Genomic DNA, 17774 nt, shown 5'->3' on the forward strand with positions numbered 1-17774 from the left:
AATTCAACATAAACCACATGCGTATCATTATGTAAAACCCTTCCACAATACTCATGTTGTGAAAGATTAACTATGTTTTGCTCCTTCCTAACCTATCCCCCTTTATTGAATTTTCTCCCTTGACCCTGTCCCTTTTTGGAAGTGTTTGTTTTTGATTACCCTCCTCCCCCCCGTCTGCCCTCCCTTCTATCATCCCCCCTTTTATATCTTCTTCCTCCTTCTTTCCTGTGGGGTAAGATACCCAATTGAGTGTGTATGGTATTCCCTTCTCAGGTCAAATCCAATGAGAGCAAGATTTACTCATTTCCCCTCACCTGCCCCCTCTTCCCTTCCTACAGAACCACTTTTTCTTGCCACTTTTATGCAAGATAATTTACCCCATTCTATCTCTCCCTTTCTCTCTCTCTCAATATATTCTTCTCTTATCCCTTAAATTGATTTTATTTTTTTAGATATCATCCCTTTATATTCAACTCACCCTGTGCCCTTTGTGTGTGTGTGTGTGTGTGTGTGTATACATATATATACATATATATGTATATATATATACCCACACATATACATACATAGACACACACATGTATATATATATGTATACACATACATATATATATGTATACACATACATATATATATATATATATATGCATATTCCTTTCAGGTACTATGATATTGAGGTCTCATGAATCATACACATCATCTTTCCATGTAGGAATGTAAATAAAACAGTTCAACTTTAGTAAGTCCCTTATGATTTCTCTTTCTTGTTTACCTTTTCATGCTTCTCTTGATTCTAGTGTTTGAAAGTCAAATTTTCTATTCAGCTCTGGTCTTTTCACTGAGAAAGCTCAAAAGTCCTCTATTTTTTTGAAAATCCATATTTTGCCTTGGAGCATGATACTCAGTTTTGCTGGGTAAGTGATTCTTGGTTTTAATCCTAGCTCCATTGACCTCCGGAATATTGTATTCCAAGCCCTTCGGTCCCTTAATGTGGAAGCTGCCAGATCCCGTGTTATCCTGATTGTTTTTCCACAATATTCAAATTGTTTCTTTCTGGCTGCTTGCAGTATTTTCTCCTTGACCTGGGAGCTCTGGAATTTGGCAACAATGTTCCCAAGAGTTTTCTTTTTGGGATCTGTTTGAGGAGGCAATCTGTGGATTCTTTCAATTTCTATTTTACCCTTTGGCTCTAGAATATCAGGGCAATTCTCCTTGATAATTTCTTGAAAGATGATATCTAGGCTCTTTTTTTGATCATGGCTTTCAGGTAGTCCAATAATTTTTAAATTATCTCTCCTGGATCTATTTTCTAGGTCAGTGGTTTTTCCAATGAGATATTTCACATTGTCTTCCATTTTTTCGTTCCTTTGGTTCTGTTTTATAATATCCTGATTTCTCATCAAGTCACTAGCTTCCACTTGCTCCAATCTAATTTTTAAGGTAGTATTTTCTTCAGTGGTCTTTTGGACCTCCTTTTCCATTTGGCTAATTCTGCCTTTCAAGGCATTCTTCTCCTCATTGGCTTTTTGGAGTCCTTTTGCCATTCGAGTTAGTCTATTTTTTAAAGTGTTGTTTTCTTCAATTTTTTTTCAGTATTTTTTTGGGTCTCCTTTAGCAAGTCATTGACTTGTTTTTCATGGTTTTCTTTCATCATTCTCATTTCTCATCCCAATTTTTCCTCTACTTCTCTAACTTGCTTTTTCCAACTCCTTTTTGAGCTCTTCCATGGCCTGAGACCAGTTCATGTTTTTCTTGGAGGCTTTTGGTGTAGGCTCTTGCACTTTGTTGACTTCTTCAGGCCATATTTTTTGGTCTTCTTTGTCACCAAAGAAAGATTCCAAAGTGTGAGACTGAATCTGGGTGCATTTTCGCTGCCTGGCCATGTTCCCAGTCAACTTACTTGACCGTTGAGTTTTTCGTCGGGGTATGACTGATTGTAGAGCAAAGAGTACTTTGTTCCAAGCTTGAGGGGATGTGCTGTTGATTTCAGAGCTATTTCTGTATAGCCAGCTCTGCCACCCCAGCACTCCTCCTTCCTCAAGAACCACCAACCCGGACCTGAAGCAAATCTTTAGCAGGCTCTTCACTCCTGCTCTGAACCGCCACTTAATTCCTCCCACCACGTGGGCCTGGGGCCAGAAGTAACTGCAGCTGTAATTCTGTAGCTGCACCTCCCCCGCTGCCCCTGGGGTGGTGGCCGAACTGGGAACTCTGTCCCCTGCAGCTTTTCCCACTAACCTTCTCTGTTGTCTTTGGTGTTTGTGGGTTGAGAAGTCTGGTAACTGCCACAGCTCACTGATTCAGGGTGCTAGGGCCTGTTCTGCCTGGCTCCTGGTCTGGCTGGTCCTGCTGCCTCCCACGCTGAGCTCCTCTCCCCTCCACTACTTGGTGAATAGTCCTCATCCAGTGACCATCCAGGCTGTCCTGGGCTGGATCCTTGCTTCCCTCTGCTATTTTGTGGGTTCTGCAGTTCTAAAATTTGTTCAGAGCCATTTTTATAGGTTTTTGGAAGGACATGGTGGGGCGCTCACGCAAGTCTCTGCTTTCCAGCTCCTGTCTTCTACAAAGTTACTTTGAATCCCAGCCCTAGTCTATGGGATAATGATTCAACCTTACATCTGTATCTTTATTTCACAAACTTTTTTCCCTTTTGTCTAATTATCCCCATTAATATTTAGAAAGAATGTTATCTTTCATATGACTATGCAAGAGTACCAATTTACCCAATCATTTGATTGAAAACAGCAAGATTTCACATATTTCCATTAATAAAATTTTCCATTTTTCCCCATTAAAACCTTCTAGGTCTTTAGGTACAAATACTTCATGAATTTGCTTCACAATAGTAACAGATTCTGACAGATACCTTTCCTTTTATCACTAACTACTTATTTTTTATTACAAAGATGTGCCATTAAAGAACCATCATATCTACCTGTTCTAACTAATAGCATCTCTCCCAGAGGGTGGGTTCTTTTACATCAGATGGCAAGTTTCACTAATCAAAATTTTACCAGGACCCTCATCTCAAATTCTAATCTTATCCTAAAAACCAATCACTAGAAATCAGTTCTGCTGACTTTAAAAAGCCAGTTTTGGAGGTCAGCTGGTTTCTGACCCTGCTGTTCTCTCTCTTTCAGTAAAACTTAAATCCCAGTAACTGCTGCCCCTCCCACTCCTTCCCTTCCACTAGGTAGGGATAGGTAGAGCTCTCTCTTCTTATCTACACAAAAGGAGGGGATAGGGAGTGAGGGGGAAGGGAATGAGACTGGTGTTTCAAAGCACTCCAAACTTTTTAACCTGAAGGTGTCTCCAAGTCTCCTATAGAATTTCCTGTCGAATTTATAAGAATATAAGCCATTCCCCAATTGATAAATGGTCAAAGGATATGAATAGGCTGCTTTCAGATGAAGAAATCAAAGCTATCAATAGACATATGAAAAAGTGCTCTAAATCACTTTTGCTTAGAGAATTGCAATTTTAAACAACTCTGAGGTACCACTTCATACCTACCAGAGTGGCTAACATGACAGAAAGGGAAAGTAATAAATGTTGGAGAGGATGCAGGAAAACTGGTACACTAATGCACTGTTAGTAGAGTTGTGAACTGATCCAACTTTCTGGACAGCAATTTGGTACTATGCCCAAAGGGCAACGAAACTGTGCATACCCTTTGATCCAGCAATACAACTACTAGGTCTGTATCCCAAAGAGATCATAAAAAGAGGAAAAGACCCACATGTACAAAAATATTTATAGCAGCGCTTTTCATGGTGGCAAAGTATTGAAAATTGAGGGGATGCCCATCAATTAGGGAATGGCGAAACAAGCTGTGGGATATGAATGTAATGGAATACTATTGTACAATAAGAAATGATGAACAGGTAGATTCCAGAAAAAACTGGAAAGACTTGTATGAACTCTTGCAAAGTGAAATAAGCAGAACCGGGAAAATATTGTGCATAGTATCAGCAACATTGTGTGATGATCAACTATGAATGACTCAGTTATTCTCAGCAACACAGTGATCCAAGGCAAGTACCAAGGACTCACTAAAGAAAATGCTATCCACATCCAGATAAAGAACTGATGGATTCTAAACGCAGATTGAAGCATAATTTTTTTTCACTTATTTTATTCTTTTCCATGCTTTTTTTCTTTTTGATCTATTTCTTCTTTCACAACTTTAACTAATGTGGAAATGTTTTATATGGTAGCATATGTATAACCTATATCAAACTGTCTACCATTTTCAGAAGAGGGGAGTGCAGGGAGGGAGGGAGGGAAAAAATTTGGAGTTCAAAATCTTATAAAGATGAATTCTAAAAATTGTCTTGACAGGTAATTGGGAAAACTTTTTTAAAAAAATACTATTAAAGAATCTTATTAATCCATCCCTTAGTGGCCTAGCTGGATATTAGAGAATATTCTTATCTCAGGATTCCTGCATAGATCCTTGGCATTGGTACCCAGATGCTGAGTTGGCCCTCTTCATGCTGTGGCTCTCCATGTTCCAAGGGGTGCACAGCCATCCCCTCTCTTCCTGTATGGGAATCTACTGGGGCTGGTTCTGTCTCCTCTTCCATTCTACTGGGTCAGAACTTTGATTTGACTTCAGGACTCCTATTACTAGAGTAGTTCAGGTTAACTTATAACACCCTGTCTTCAGTATACTGACTGATTTCAAGTCTTTCTAGCTGAGACTCCTTTTCTTGACTCCACCAGACTTTTGGTACAATTCTAGAATGAATAGAAGAGTTTCTATTTTCCCCCTTGGTTTTCTTTATAATGATAGAGTCTTTCTGGGGTCCTTCAGTTATTTTCTGGGATTGATGTGGGAAAAGTGGGCTTCTCTATGACTTTTCCCATTCCCATCTTTAGGCAGAAATCCTGGGAGGTATTTCTTCTCCGGGGCTGAGCTCGGTCATTGTCATTACCCAGTGTTTAGTTTTTGTTCTTCCTCTTCTTCCTATTTACATTGTTATTTTGATATATTGTTTTCTAGGTATGGCATACTATACTTTGCATTGGTTCACAGTTTGGGTTCTTGCTGTATTTATTGGCATAGTAATTCACCTGTTGTGAACTTAATACAAAAATTAGAAATAAAAAAAATCTTGTATATTTTTCATGGACATCTCTAGTCATCAAGTGATATTTTGTGTTTTCTCTCCTTGTAGCCTTGAAAAAGGGTGTTGATGTTTTTACACATTTGGAAGCTGGAAAGATTAGTGTTCCAGAACTGGAGCATGCCCTGGCTAATTTAAATATCAATTTACCAAAGGAAAAACTGGATCAAATCTTTGCATCTTGCGCCACTGATGGTGAGCATTCCTAGAGTTGGGTTCTGTATGATTTATCTACAGGAAGCTCTTAGGATGATTCTTCATAAGGGTAACTTTGGTATTTTGATGGCTCTGTAGTTTGTTCCATGTGAGTACTCCCAAGTCAATCACTCCCTCATTCAATCCACAAGACACTATGCTAATCACCACAGATACAAGTACAAAGAACATAACAATCCTTATTCCCAGGATCTTCCATTCTAATGGGGAAACAGCAAGCACATGTACATATACAGCAAGAAGATAAAGTGAATAAATACAAATATGTACAAGGTAGTTTAAAAGGGAGGTACTAGCAGTTGATGGGTGTCAGGAAAGGTTTCATACAAAAATGTTAAAACTGTGTTTTAAATGAAAAAAGAGATTCTCTGAACCTTAGGGCATAATCACAATTAGAGGGAACATTATGGATGATAATCTAGCAAAAAAAACTTAGAAGGAACTGTTGGACAGGTAGAAGAACCAGAAGAGAGCATTTGTAAAAGTCCAGATAAGTGATGAGGTTTAAAAATGGTAAGTTAGGTTGCTTGAGGGAACATCATCATCATATATACTGCAGTCTCCTAGTATAAGGGCAAGAGAGGAAGATTAGGCAGACTGTGGTCCAAATATTGTTCCTGAGAAAGGAGAGAATTATCTAGTGACTTGTAGACAACAGATGCTATCACTGGACTCTGTGCTTGGCTTCTGTGAGAGAAAATTGTGGGAGGATTTGAGATGATTAAGGAGAAGGAAAGCATGGAAGTGACACAGGGTGAGAAGAAGACAGGAAGAGTAGTAGTGGTTGGTGATTACCTGGCTACCAAGGTACCATTTGTTGACCAGACAACAGCAGTAGAGAGAAAGAGAAGTTTGGCCTCTTTCTGGAGCATGTGCCCAAGACATTACAGAGAACTTTCCAAAACTTAGCAAAACTGATGGAGAGTGATTTACTTCTGGTTATTCACATGGATAGCCAATGATATTACTGGGAAAAAGGTAAAAGTACTGCCAAACAATTAGGAAGACTTGGGCAAGAAACTGAAGATCCTAGGAGCACATGTCATGTTTCCTTCCTGCTGCCTACTGAAGCCAAGAGATGCAGAAGAGAAAATTTAATTTGGGAAGTGAATAGCTGGTTAAGAATATGGTGTCTGAGAATGGAATTTAGACATATGAGCCATTGCTTAAGATATGAGGATGATAAATTCCTGGTCAGAAGTGGAATATACCTAACAAAGGTTAGTAACAAGGTATTTTCTGGGTGTCTTTCAAATCAAATAAAAAGTCTTTAAACTAAAAAGTTATGGGGAGGGAGAAGACTACCTACAAGTGTGTGTGTGTATAAATGCATATATTCTTGGCGTATATATAATATATGTGTGTGTATGTATATATTTACATACATGCTAAATTAGATGCAATAGAGGATAGCAACAATGAAGAAAGAAGACTAGTAGTTGAGATAGCCAGAAGTTCACAGGAAATAAAATCCAAGAAGGCAGCCAGTAGCAAAAACCCATGGCCTCCATTATTTTGATAATAAACAAAAGGCAGAAGAGGTCCTAACTCAAGGAAACAAATTTAACCACATATCACTAAGACTTGGTGAAATGAAACTGGTGAATGGATCATGGCTCTGGGTGGATATATGTCATTAAAAAGAAACAGGATAGATAAAAGGGGAGGTGAGGGTAGCATTATACATCAAGAATATATAATCGTGTGAGGAAATCCAGAAACCATAACAGGGAAGTGTTGTGGAGAGTATTTGTCAATGGAGGAAGGAACAAATGATTATGTCATTGGAGTATGCTGCAGACCACCTGGACAAAAAGAGGAGATAGATGAGGAGTTTGGAAAATGGATCACAAGGCTGGCCCAGAGACATGGTGATATAGTAGTGATGGAGGAGTTCAATTATCCAGACATCTGCTGAAGCTCTCTGCCAAGAGCAGAGCAGCTAATGATTTCATGATTGTCTTGTATATGGTCTGATATGTACCGTGGAGTTTAGGAAAGTAGATTTCAAAGGGTTCAGAGGGAAGAATAGGTAGGATCTCATGGACAAAATGCCACTATGGAAATCAACCCAGGAGGGATGGGAAATGCTCAAGAAGGAAATTTTGATAACAAGAGGAAGAATTCCAATTAGGAGGAAAAATGGGATTTGTCTGAAAAAACTGATGAGAACTCACCAACCAATTTTAACTAAAAAATACAGATGGTAGAAGCAAACCCAGGTTAACAGATGGTGATACGAGTATGGCATGGTGCTGTAAAAATAGTGTCAGTGATGCTGAACTTCAGAACGACCTGAGGCTCCTGGGAGAAACTAAGGGCAACAAAAAGTTTTCTCTCAATGTAGAATAAAGAGGAGCAGAAAGGAAAGTATTGTATCTTTGCTTGGGGTATATTGGAGGATGATAAATGACAATGAAGAAAAGGCAGAGCTGTTTAATTCTTACTTTCCTTTTCTCTGCCAAGGGGAATGACCCCTGATCTAGGGATGACATAACAAAAATGTCTAAGAGGTCATGTCATGAGGTATTAAGAGAGCACCTAGTTTGCCTTTGATGAGTTCAAGTCACCTGGTCTAAGGTTGCCAATTATATAGGCTAATGAGTTTGGCTTTCATTTCTTGGAAGATTCTAGAATGGATCATTAAAGAGATGGGTGATGAACATCAGAACAAAGAAGAATGATTACAAAGAGCCAGTTGGCTTTATGGAGAACAAGTCATGCCAGACTAACCTCATTTTCTTTTCCGGACACCATTATTAAACTAGTTGGTGAGGGAAATATGAATGTAGTTTACTTAGAACTTGACAAAGCTTTTGATAAATTATCTCATACTCTTCTTTTGGCAAAGATGAAAATATGTGGACTAGATAATAATACAGTTAGGTAGATTCAGAACTGTTTGGTTGGCAGGACCCAAAGAGTAATTGTTAACGGTTCAGTGCCAGCATGAGAGGAGGTCTCCATTGGAGTACTACAGGGATCTATATTTGGCTAGTCTTTGGGACATTTTTATCAATGACTTGGATAAAGGCATAGATGGTGTGCTCATCAGATTTACAGATGACACAATGCTAGATTGGACAGCTAGAGTACTGGAAGTAGAGCCAGTATCCACAAAGATGTTGATAGGCTGGAGCACTGAGTTATATCAAGTAAAATAAAATTCGGTAGAAGGAAATATAAAGTCTTACGCTTAAGTATGGAAAATGAACTTGGCCAGCATATGATAGAAAAAGCACAGAAAGGACAGACAGGAGCTGTCCTAAAAAAAAGACCTGAAAGTTTTAGCGGAATGCAAACTCAGTATGAGTCAGTGGTAAAACCTAGCAGTCAAAATAGCTAATTTGATATTGGACTACATTAGGCCAAACATAGTTTCTAGGAATAGTGGGGAAATAGTCCATTGTACTATGCCCTCATCAGATCTCATTTGAAATACTGTGTTTGGTTCTGGACAATGCATTTTAAGAACATTGATCATCTAGAGAGAGTTCAGGGGAGGGCAACCAGGATTATGAAGGATTTTTGTTTCTGTCCTATGAGAATTGGTTAAGGGAAGTGAGAATGTATAGTCTGGAGAAGAGAAAACATAAAGGGAACATGATGACTATGCTCATCTATATGAAGGGATATCACATGGAAGAGGAATTAAGCTTGTATTTGGCCCCAGAGGGCAGATACAAGAAGGATAGATAGAAGTTGCAAAGAGACAAGTTTACAGTCGATATCAGAGAAATACATCCTAACAATTAAAACTGTCCCAAAGTGGAATGAGTTGCTCTAAGTGTTGGTAGGTGACCCTTCTTTGGAGGTTTTCTAAGGGAGGCTGGATAATCACTTGATGAGTGAGGTTATTAAAAGAGACACCAAACCAGGCCAAAATATTAACTTAATTTACCATAATTAATTCCTTATCACTCTAGCTCGCTTATTCCCTACCTCAAGAAATTATAGCCACTTCCCCCACAAAATGCCTGAACTTTTCTAAGTTGTTACAAAAAGTTACTGAAGGGAAGCTATAGGAAAGACATCATTTCTTTTGAGAAAACAAACACAACACAAAACCAAGATTATAGCCCCTGTTTCTTCAGTTTTACATTTAATAGAAATACATGTAAAGTCTTTCTCTTGGGTTTGAAAAAAATAAACCTCAGAAATATTAAATGGAAGAGTCAGACCTAGACGGTAGCTAATAGGAAAAGGGTTCTGACAGGGGTCTGTGTTTGAGTATCAATACCTTTGAATTTTATACTTACAGAGCATGGGAATATACAGTTGAAAGATTTCATCAGTGGTTTAACAGAGATGCCAGAGTTTGATGAGTCCATAGGTAAGTGAAGACTGCAGTTTGAAGAAAAAATATTGGATTAAATAACTTTTCACCATGAAATGTCTGCTTAAAATAGTCACTGTAATATCCCAATTGCGTACTTTTCCATCATTTTGGGTGGGCATCAAAGAAGCCTTCATTATACAGGTAACATTTCAGCTGATCCCTGAAGTATGGTTACAAGTTCAACTAGGGAAAGACATTCATTCAGTTAGCAGCATCAGCAAAGATTGATAATAGGGATAAAAGTTTAGATTTGTTTAGGGAATAGCAAATCATCCATTTAACCTAAGTCACAGAAGAATAGGTAAGCTGACATAGGAGCTTTGAAATCTTAACTGGACTCCAAAGGGAACCAAATAATTTTCACATTATACTACCTAAGTGCTATTTCTAAAGATGTCCCTAACATGAAGTAAGGAGGACTTTAACAGGGTTTGAGTTGAGGAAACTATATGTTTTCCTAGCTTTTATTGAACTTTTTTTTGTAAAGTAATATAACTACTTTTTGTAATTAATTTGCATGGACTATAAGTGTTTTAAGTCCTAGCTGGGGAGTAATACAGCTCTCATTGGACTGGGAATTATGATAACCTGGATTCTTTTGGTTCTGGAAGTAAATATATGTCCTTTGGCAAATCATATCCCTTCTCTGGCACTCAGTTGCTTCATCTGTAGAAGGAGAGGTTGAAATAAATGATCTTTAAGACTCTCTCGAGTTTAGAAAATTGTTGGTTCAACTTTTCTAATAGATTTGGATACCCCAGAATTTACAGATTTTTGGAAACCATTGGTCTCCATTTCAAGAGAGCAGAGCAAGTGGTTGGCAATTTCTGTGTGACTGTTAGCAAATACATTACTCTCAGTATTGAGAGAGCCAAAACATATTTGTATTATTCATCTATTTCTTAATGAACATTTGAAACCCATTTTGCCTTTGTACTATAATATCATTTAATATTTTTCCAAAGGTATAATACTTTTCATAATAGTAGAAATTAATAGTGGAATTTTTTTTCTTTACATATGCTTTAAGGGCCATATGCAAAGAAACATGTGGCACTCCACCATGGGAGTCAACATTTTCCCCATCTAGCCTAAATTATAGCTCAAAAGTTTTCAGTCAGATATAAATTAGGTTCTGAGGCCATTCAAGTATGTTTGTCTCCATCCCTTGAATCAGTTTCGTAGATAGTAGTGACATGTCTGTTGTGTATCTTAAACTATATATACTTTAATTGATGACATATGCTAGACCCTATTGCTACCACTGACACCTACTACAATCATCTGGCCATTTATCTTGGTTATGTGTTTTCAGCTTTGCAGCTGGCCTCTTCTGGCCTAGAAAATCTCCATGATAATATCATTGATTATGATGAACTCAAGGACTCGTTGATCCAACAGGGTCTTTATGCAGCAAGTGAAGTGCTTGAGCAAATGTTACCGGAAGTTACCAATGGTGAGCACTTGCAATGTTTTGGTGAAACTTGAAAGCACAAAATGCTTTCTTAAGAAATTTTATATTCTGAATGAATTATCACAAAACACAATTTACTGGATTTTAGAATCACCCAGTACAACAGTATAACATATTTGTTGTAGAGACAATCGACCACTCTACTAGGTACTGGGGGAGGGTTATGGTTCAGATAAAATCTTCTTCTTGTTCAGTGGACAAAATACCAACATAGTCATGGAGGGATAGTGGTAAAATAACTCTCTTGAAGTGATTTGGGAGAACAAGAAGTATTCCCCCTTCACTTGAAACCATGAGTTGGGAAAGTGAATAGGGTTGTGTCCTTAGGGGAGGACTAGGTTTCCTTTAAAGTGAGTGGGAAGGAATATATAAGATCCTTGAGGTCACTTTTGTCTTTGTGTCTAGCCTGTAGCACAGTGACTGGTGTACACATTTTTTATTGTTTAGTCATTCAGTCACATCTGACTCTTCATGACACCATGGCCCATAGCACGCCAACCTCATCTGTCCTCCATTATCTCCTGAAGTTTGTCCAAGCTCATGTTCATTGATCTTCCATGATATTATCTATCCATTTAATCCTCTACTGTCCTTTTCTCTTTTTGCCTTCAATCTTTCCCACTATCAGAGTCTTTTCTAATGAGTCCTGTCTTCTCATTATGTGGCCAGAGTATTTAAGTTTTGGTTTCAGTATCTGTCCTTGCAATGAATAGTCAGCATTAATTTATTTAAGTATTGGCCGATATGATCTCCTTGCTATCCAGTAGGCACTTAACGAATGTTTGATTATTTGATTCATTCAAATATCTGAGTTTTGCTTCTTGTTACAGAACAAGGCAAGGTAGATTTGTCTAAATTCATGGGCATCTTATCCAAAGTGCTGTTGGTCCCTAAAGCTGCTGGTAAGTTTGTTTTATTTTTTTTTAAAAAGGATTTTTACCCTATCTCTTTCCAAGGGAACTAGATGTGGTTTTTAAATTACTGTTTTGGGTCCAGAATTGTGATTTCCTTGGAATAGGGAACTCCCAGTGTGTATCAAAGGAGAGACTTGAAACCAGGTCTTCCTGACTCTGGGTCTGTCTCTATAATCATGCTTTCTGTAAGTTTATAAATGAGTACAGAATAAATGGCTATTTGACTCTACTTGTTTAGGATGCAAACAAATAAGAATCTGGGAGGAAAACACATGAAAAGGGGAAAATAACACTGAAACAAATTATATAGTGATTGTTTTCAATGATGAAAGACAAGGACATGAAAACTGAATCCTCACCTTAATTTCAGTACTTTGTAAAAATCAGTGAGATAGTAGGATTCCTTTGAATCTGCACAGCATCTAGGTATTTCTTCTGAAATTCACTGTTGCAGAAATATAAATTGTGGTACAGTACTAACACTACAGCAAAAGAGGTAATGGAGGTCTGGGGGAGAGAGGTCATTGAGAAAGGGACATGTAGAGGAAATAGGATTAGAAAGAACCAATTTTCATATCACTTGGGAAGATTATAGTTTTGTCACGGTTTAAATAGCACCAAGTGTACTTCTCAAAATTGGGGTTTAGTTATAATCATGATCATGATGAAATTACGATACAATCTTATCTGTTGGAGGTTTAATTATAATTCATTACAAAATACTTTTTTAAAAACTAGCAGTGTATTGGTGATTATATGTACTCTTGTATCCACCAGAAGGTGGCACTTAATAGTAAGAATAGTGAATCAAATCAACCCATTATATTTAGGTCTCTCATTCATTCATAATAACATTGACTTTTACTTCTCTAATGCTTGGATGGGGTGGCATTGTGGTAGAGTATGAGGTGGTTCAGTAAATAAGCCATTAAGAATCCTGTTTATAGATTAATTTAGTTTATTTTAAGACTAGAACATGAATCAATGACTAATGCTTCAATTCTCCTATTACCTATTCCTTATATATTTTTAAAATTTATTTTTAGTTTTCAACATTCATTCCCACAAGATTTTGAGTTACAAATTTTCTATCCATCTCTACCCCACCCCCACCCCAAGATGGCATGTATTCTGATTGCCTCTTTCCCCAGTCTGCCCTCCCTTCTATCACCCCCTCCCCCTCCCATCTCCTTTCCCCTTACTTCCTTATAGGGGAAGATAGATTTTTATACCCCATTGCCTGTATATCTTATTTCCCAGTTGCATGGAAAAACAATTTTTTAAACATTTGTTTTTAGAACTTTGAGTTCGAACTTCTCTCCCTTCTTCCCTCCCCACCCACCCTTCTTGAGAAGGCAAGCAATTTAATATAGGTTATATATGTATCATTATGCAAAACACTTCCATAATAGTCATGTTGTGAAAGACTAACTATATTTGCCTCCATCCTATCCTGTCCCCCTTTATACAATTTTCTCCTTTGACCCTGTCCCTTTTCAAAAGTGTTTGCATTTGACTACCTCCTCCCCTAATCTGCCCTCCTTTCTATCATCCCCGCCTCTTATCCCCTTGCCCCCTACTTTCCTGTAGGGTAAGATGCCCAATTGAGTATGTATATTATTCCCTCCTTAAGCCAAATCTGATGAGAGCATTCCCTTTCACCTACCCCCTCTTCCCTTCCATTACAACAGCTTTTTCTTGCCACTTTTATGTGAAATAATTTACCCCATTCTATCTCTCCTTTTCTCCTTCTCCTCATATATTGCTCTTTTACCCCTTAATTTTATTTTTTTTAGATATCATCCCTTCATATTCAACTCACCCTGTGCCCTCTGTCTATATATATGTATGTATGTATGTATGTATGTATGTATGTATGTATATATGTATGTATATTCCCTTTAACTACCCTAATACTGAGAAAGGTCTCATGAGTTACAAATATCATCTTTCCATGTAGGAATGTAAATGGTTCAACTTTAGTAAGTTCCTTATGATTTCTCTTTCTGATTCCTCTATGCTTCTCTTGATTTTTGTATTCAAAAGTCAAATTTTCTGTTCAGTTCTGGTCTTTTCATTGAGAATGCTTGAAAGTCCTCTATTTCATTGAAAATTCATATTTGCCCTGAAGTATTATACTCAGTTTTGCTGGGTAGGTTATTCTTGATTTTAATCCTAGCTCCTTTGACCTCCAGAATATCATATTCCAAGCCCTTCAATCCCTTAATGTAGAAGCTGCTAGATCTTGTGTTATCCTGATTGTTTCCACAATACTTGAATTGTTTCTTTCTGGCTGCTTACAATATTTTCTCCTTGACCTGAAAACTCTGGAATTTGGCTACAATATTCCTAGGAGTTTTCTTTTGGGGATCTTTTTCAAGAGGTGATCGGTAGATTCTTTCAATTTCTATTTAACCCTCTGGTTCTAGAATATCAGGGCAGTTTTCCTTGATAATTTCTTGAAAGATGATATCTAGGCTCTTTTTTTGATCATGGCTTTCAGGTAGTCCAATAATTTTTAAATTATCTCTCCTGAATCTATTCTCCAGGTTAGTGGTCTTTTCCAATGAGCTATTTCACATTGTCTTCCATTTTTTCATTCCTTTGGTTCTGTTTTATAATTTCTTGATTTCTCATCAAGTCACTAGCTTCCACTTGCTCCATTCTAATTTTTAAGGCATTATTTTCTTTAGTGATCTTTTGGACCTCCTTTTCCATTTGACCAATTCTGCCTTTCAAGGCATTCTTCTCTTCATTGGCTTTTTGGACCTCTTTTGCCATTTGGGTTAGTCTATTTTAAGGTGTTATTTTCTTCAGTATTTCTTTGGGTCTTCTTTAGCAAGCTGTTGATTCATTTTTTATGATTTTCTTGCATCACTCTCATTTCTCTTCCCATTTTTCCTCTGCTTGCTTTTCCAAATTCTTTTTGAGTTCTTCCATGACCTGAGACCAATTCATATTTTTCTTGGAGGCTTTTGATATAGGCTCTTTGACTTTGTTGACTTCTTCTGGCTGTATGTTTTGATCTTCTTTGTCACTAAAGTAAGATTCTATAGTCTGAATCCTTTTACACTATCTGCTCATTTTCCTAGCCAATTACTTGACTTTTGAGCTTTTTGTCAGGGTATGACTGCTTCCAGAGTGAAAAGTGTTTTGTCCCAAGTGTCAGGGATTTTGCACTGCTGTTTTCAGAGCTACTTCTACTCTGAGGTGGTATGATACTCCTCTCCTGGCTTGTGCTCTGGTCTGTGGGTGCAAGCACTCCTTTCTGCCATGTAACTACTAGGAGAACTCCCTCTCCACAGCCACCACAAGCTGTGCCACACCAGTATTCCTCCTCCCCCAAGGACTGCCAACCAGGACTGCAACCCAAATCCAAGCAGGGCAAAGCAAGAGATCCCTGCACTCCCACTCTGATCAGCCCCTTGATTCCTCCCACTGTCTGTGGGCCTGGAGCTCCAGAAGCAGCCACTGCCACTGCCACTGCTACTGCTGCCACCTCTGCTGCCCCAATTCTGGGGCCAGATCATGTCCTTCTCTCACCCAGTTCCAAGAGTTTTCCCACTGACCTGCTATGTTGTCTTTGGTGTTTGTGGGTTGAGAAGTCTGTAAACCTCCACAGCTCAGTGATTCAGGCCTGCTCCACCTGGTCTGCTCCAGCCTGGTATGTCTTGGCATGGCCCACTCTAGGCTGCATTCTGCTCCCAGCATGGTGCAATAGACCCTTCCCAGGGACCATCCAGGCTTGACTTGTTTCACTCTGTCATTTTGTGGGTTCTGTAGCTCTAGAATTTGTTTAGAGTCATTTTTTACAGGTGTTTGGAGGGATTTGAGGGAGAGCTCAAGCAAGTCCCTATTTTCACACCACCATCTTGGCTCTGCCCCCACCCATTCCTTATATGAAACTGTGCTCCTATTACCTATTCCTTACCTTAGCCAGGACTTTTTTATGCACAAGTTCTTCTGTAGGCAAATGCCAGAGAATGATAACTGCTAATAAAACAGCTGTCAATTAAGAATAAAATATAGCACTCAGATGAACACACAAATGTACATATATGGGTATACACAAGGGAAATGAGAACATGGAAATAAAGTCCACAGGAAGAATTCATTTCCTTCCTTGAAAGTTCTAGATCTGTTGTTATCAGTGAAACTTTTATTGTCTTCAATAAGTATTTTATTTCATTTCAAAATATTTATTTTATTTTTATTTTTCAACATTTATTTTTGTAAGATTTTGAGTTTTAAATTTTCCTCCCCCTCCTTCCCCTCCCTCTTCCCCAAGACAGTGTGCAATCTGATATAGGCCATACGTGTACAATCATTCAATAAGTATTTTAATTATAAGCAATATTTAAAATAGTATTTTATAGCTGCAACTGAAGGGTTTCCTATTTATCCCCATTTCTACTTCATAAAAATATAGGCATATCCTGCCCCATATTGGTTTTGTGGGGAAAGAAAATAGGTGAAATAATGCTACAGAGGGAAGGTAGTTCCATCGTAGCAATCTGATATAGCTAGGCGATCAATTGAATGGTATCATAGCAAAGATTACGTTATAGCAGGTTTTTGTTACATTTTTTTCTTTTGCATAACTCCCAGGAACTTGTGTGAATGTCCTAATGAGAGATCCTTTCTCTCTCTTTCCTTCTCTCTCTCTGTTTTTTCTTTCTTTCTTTTTTCTTTCTCTCTTTCTTTTTTTTCTTTCATTCTCTCTCTCTCTCTCTCTCTCTCTCTCTCTCTCTCTCTCTCTCTGTCTCTCTCTCTCTCTCATTAATCTTCCTGTTCAGAGACAGGGATCTCATTTAAGATAAAAAGACCTTTTAGAGCATAAATTCCCCTTACTAAATCAAACCTATTGGCCTATAGTACACTAGGATATGTTATAAAATGTGGTTGTGGTGACCTGGGCAAGGGAGGAGACAAAAAACTAGTATCTGAGTGATAAAACCTAGATCTGCTCATCTAAGTGTCCTAATATCAGTAATGGACTCGTATCTTGATCAACTGAACAGGTTACTCCCAAGGATAACAGTGCAATAGGATTAACTTTTTGAGAGGCCGTATTAACAATTAGGGCTTATAACTACCATCTTGGATCAGCACGTGGTGTAATCTCTATTAAGGCTTTGCTTGTTCAACAAGTAAAGTCAAGCATAATTTGAGTTCAGATCATAGAAATCCAGGTAAATTTCTGTCTATAATTCAATTTATTTCAGAAATAATGGACAACATAAACAAGACAAACTTATCCAAGGGCCTTCAATGAAATACTTCAATGAAAAACTGTTCTGTGTTGTCTTTCACATACTTTAATCAAAGAATCTATTGGGAAATGATATTGACCAGATCAGTAGTATGCCAGGGTATGCCTACTGAGAAACTTAAGGATATATGTTCTGGTGAAATAGATATTGATCAGGGCTCTATAGTTTATTACATGCTAGTTTTGTAGAATCTTTCAGTCAAATAACTAAGAAATCCTGTGAACGTTCTAATCTCTTTAATATTTAAAGTGAGTTTAATACTCAGTGTGTCACACTCTTTTATATATTGGCAAGTGCTACTTCACAGGTATGATTTGATTTCCTTGTGTAGAGGGGAAGTAACGCAAACTTCTCCTTGTCATCATTACATTTTCCTATGAGGTTTCTGTATGGAAAGGTACTATGGTGTAGAAGATAAAATGCTGGATC

General features: G+C 37.9%; 1 protein-coding gene across 1 annotated transcript in view; it reads left to right on the plus strand.

Annotated features, from left to right (window-relative positions):
- Nucleotides 1-17774, plus strand: part of EFCAB13 (EF-hand calcium binding domain 13) — a 196437-nt gene that overhangs the window by 60680 nt on the left and 117983 nt on the right. Inside the window, exons 17-20 of the mRNA XM_036755639.1 lie at nt 5181-5324; nt 9607-9678; nt 11000-11140; nt 11989-12060. Coding sequence (XP_036611534.1) covers nt 5181-5324; nt 9607-9678; nt 11000-11140; nt 11989-12060 — 429 coding nt within the window. The remainder of the gene's footprint in view (nt 1-5180; nt 5325-9606; nt 9679-10999; nt 11141-11988; nt 12061-17774) is intronic.

Source organism: Trichosurus vulpecula, chromosome 4 (genome assembly GCF_011100635.1).
Source record: "Trichosurus vulpecula isolate mTriVul1 chromosome 4, mTriVul1.pri, whole genome shotgun sequence".
NCBI classification, from domain to species: Eukaryota; Metazoa; Chordata; class Mammalia; order Diprotodontia; family Phalangeridae; genus Trichosurus; species Trichosurus vulpecula.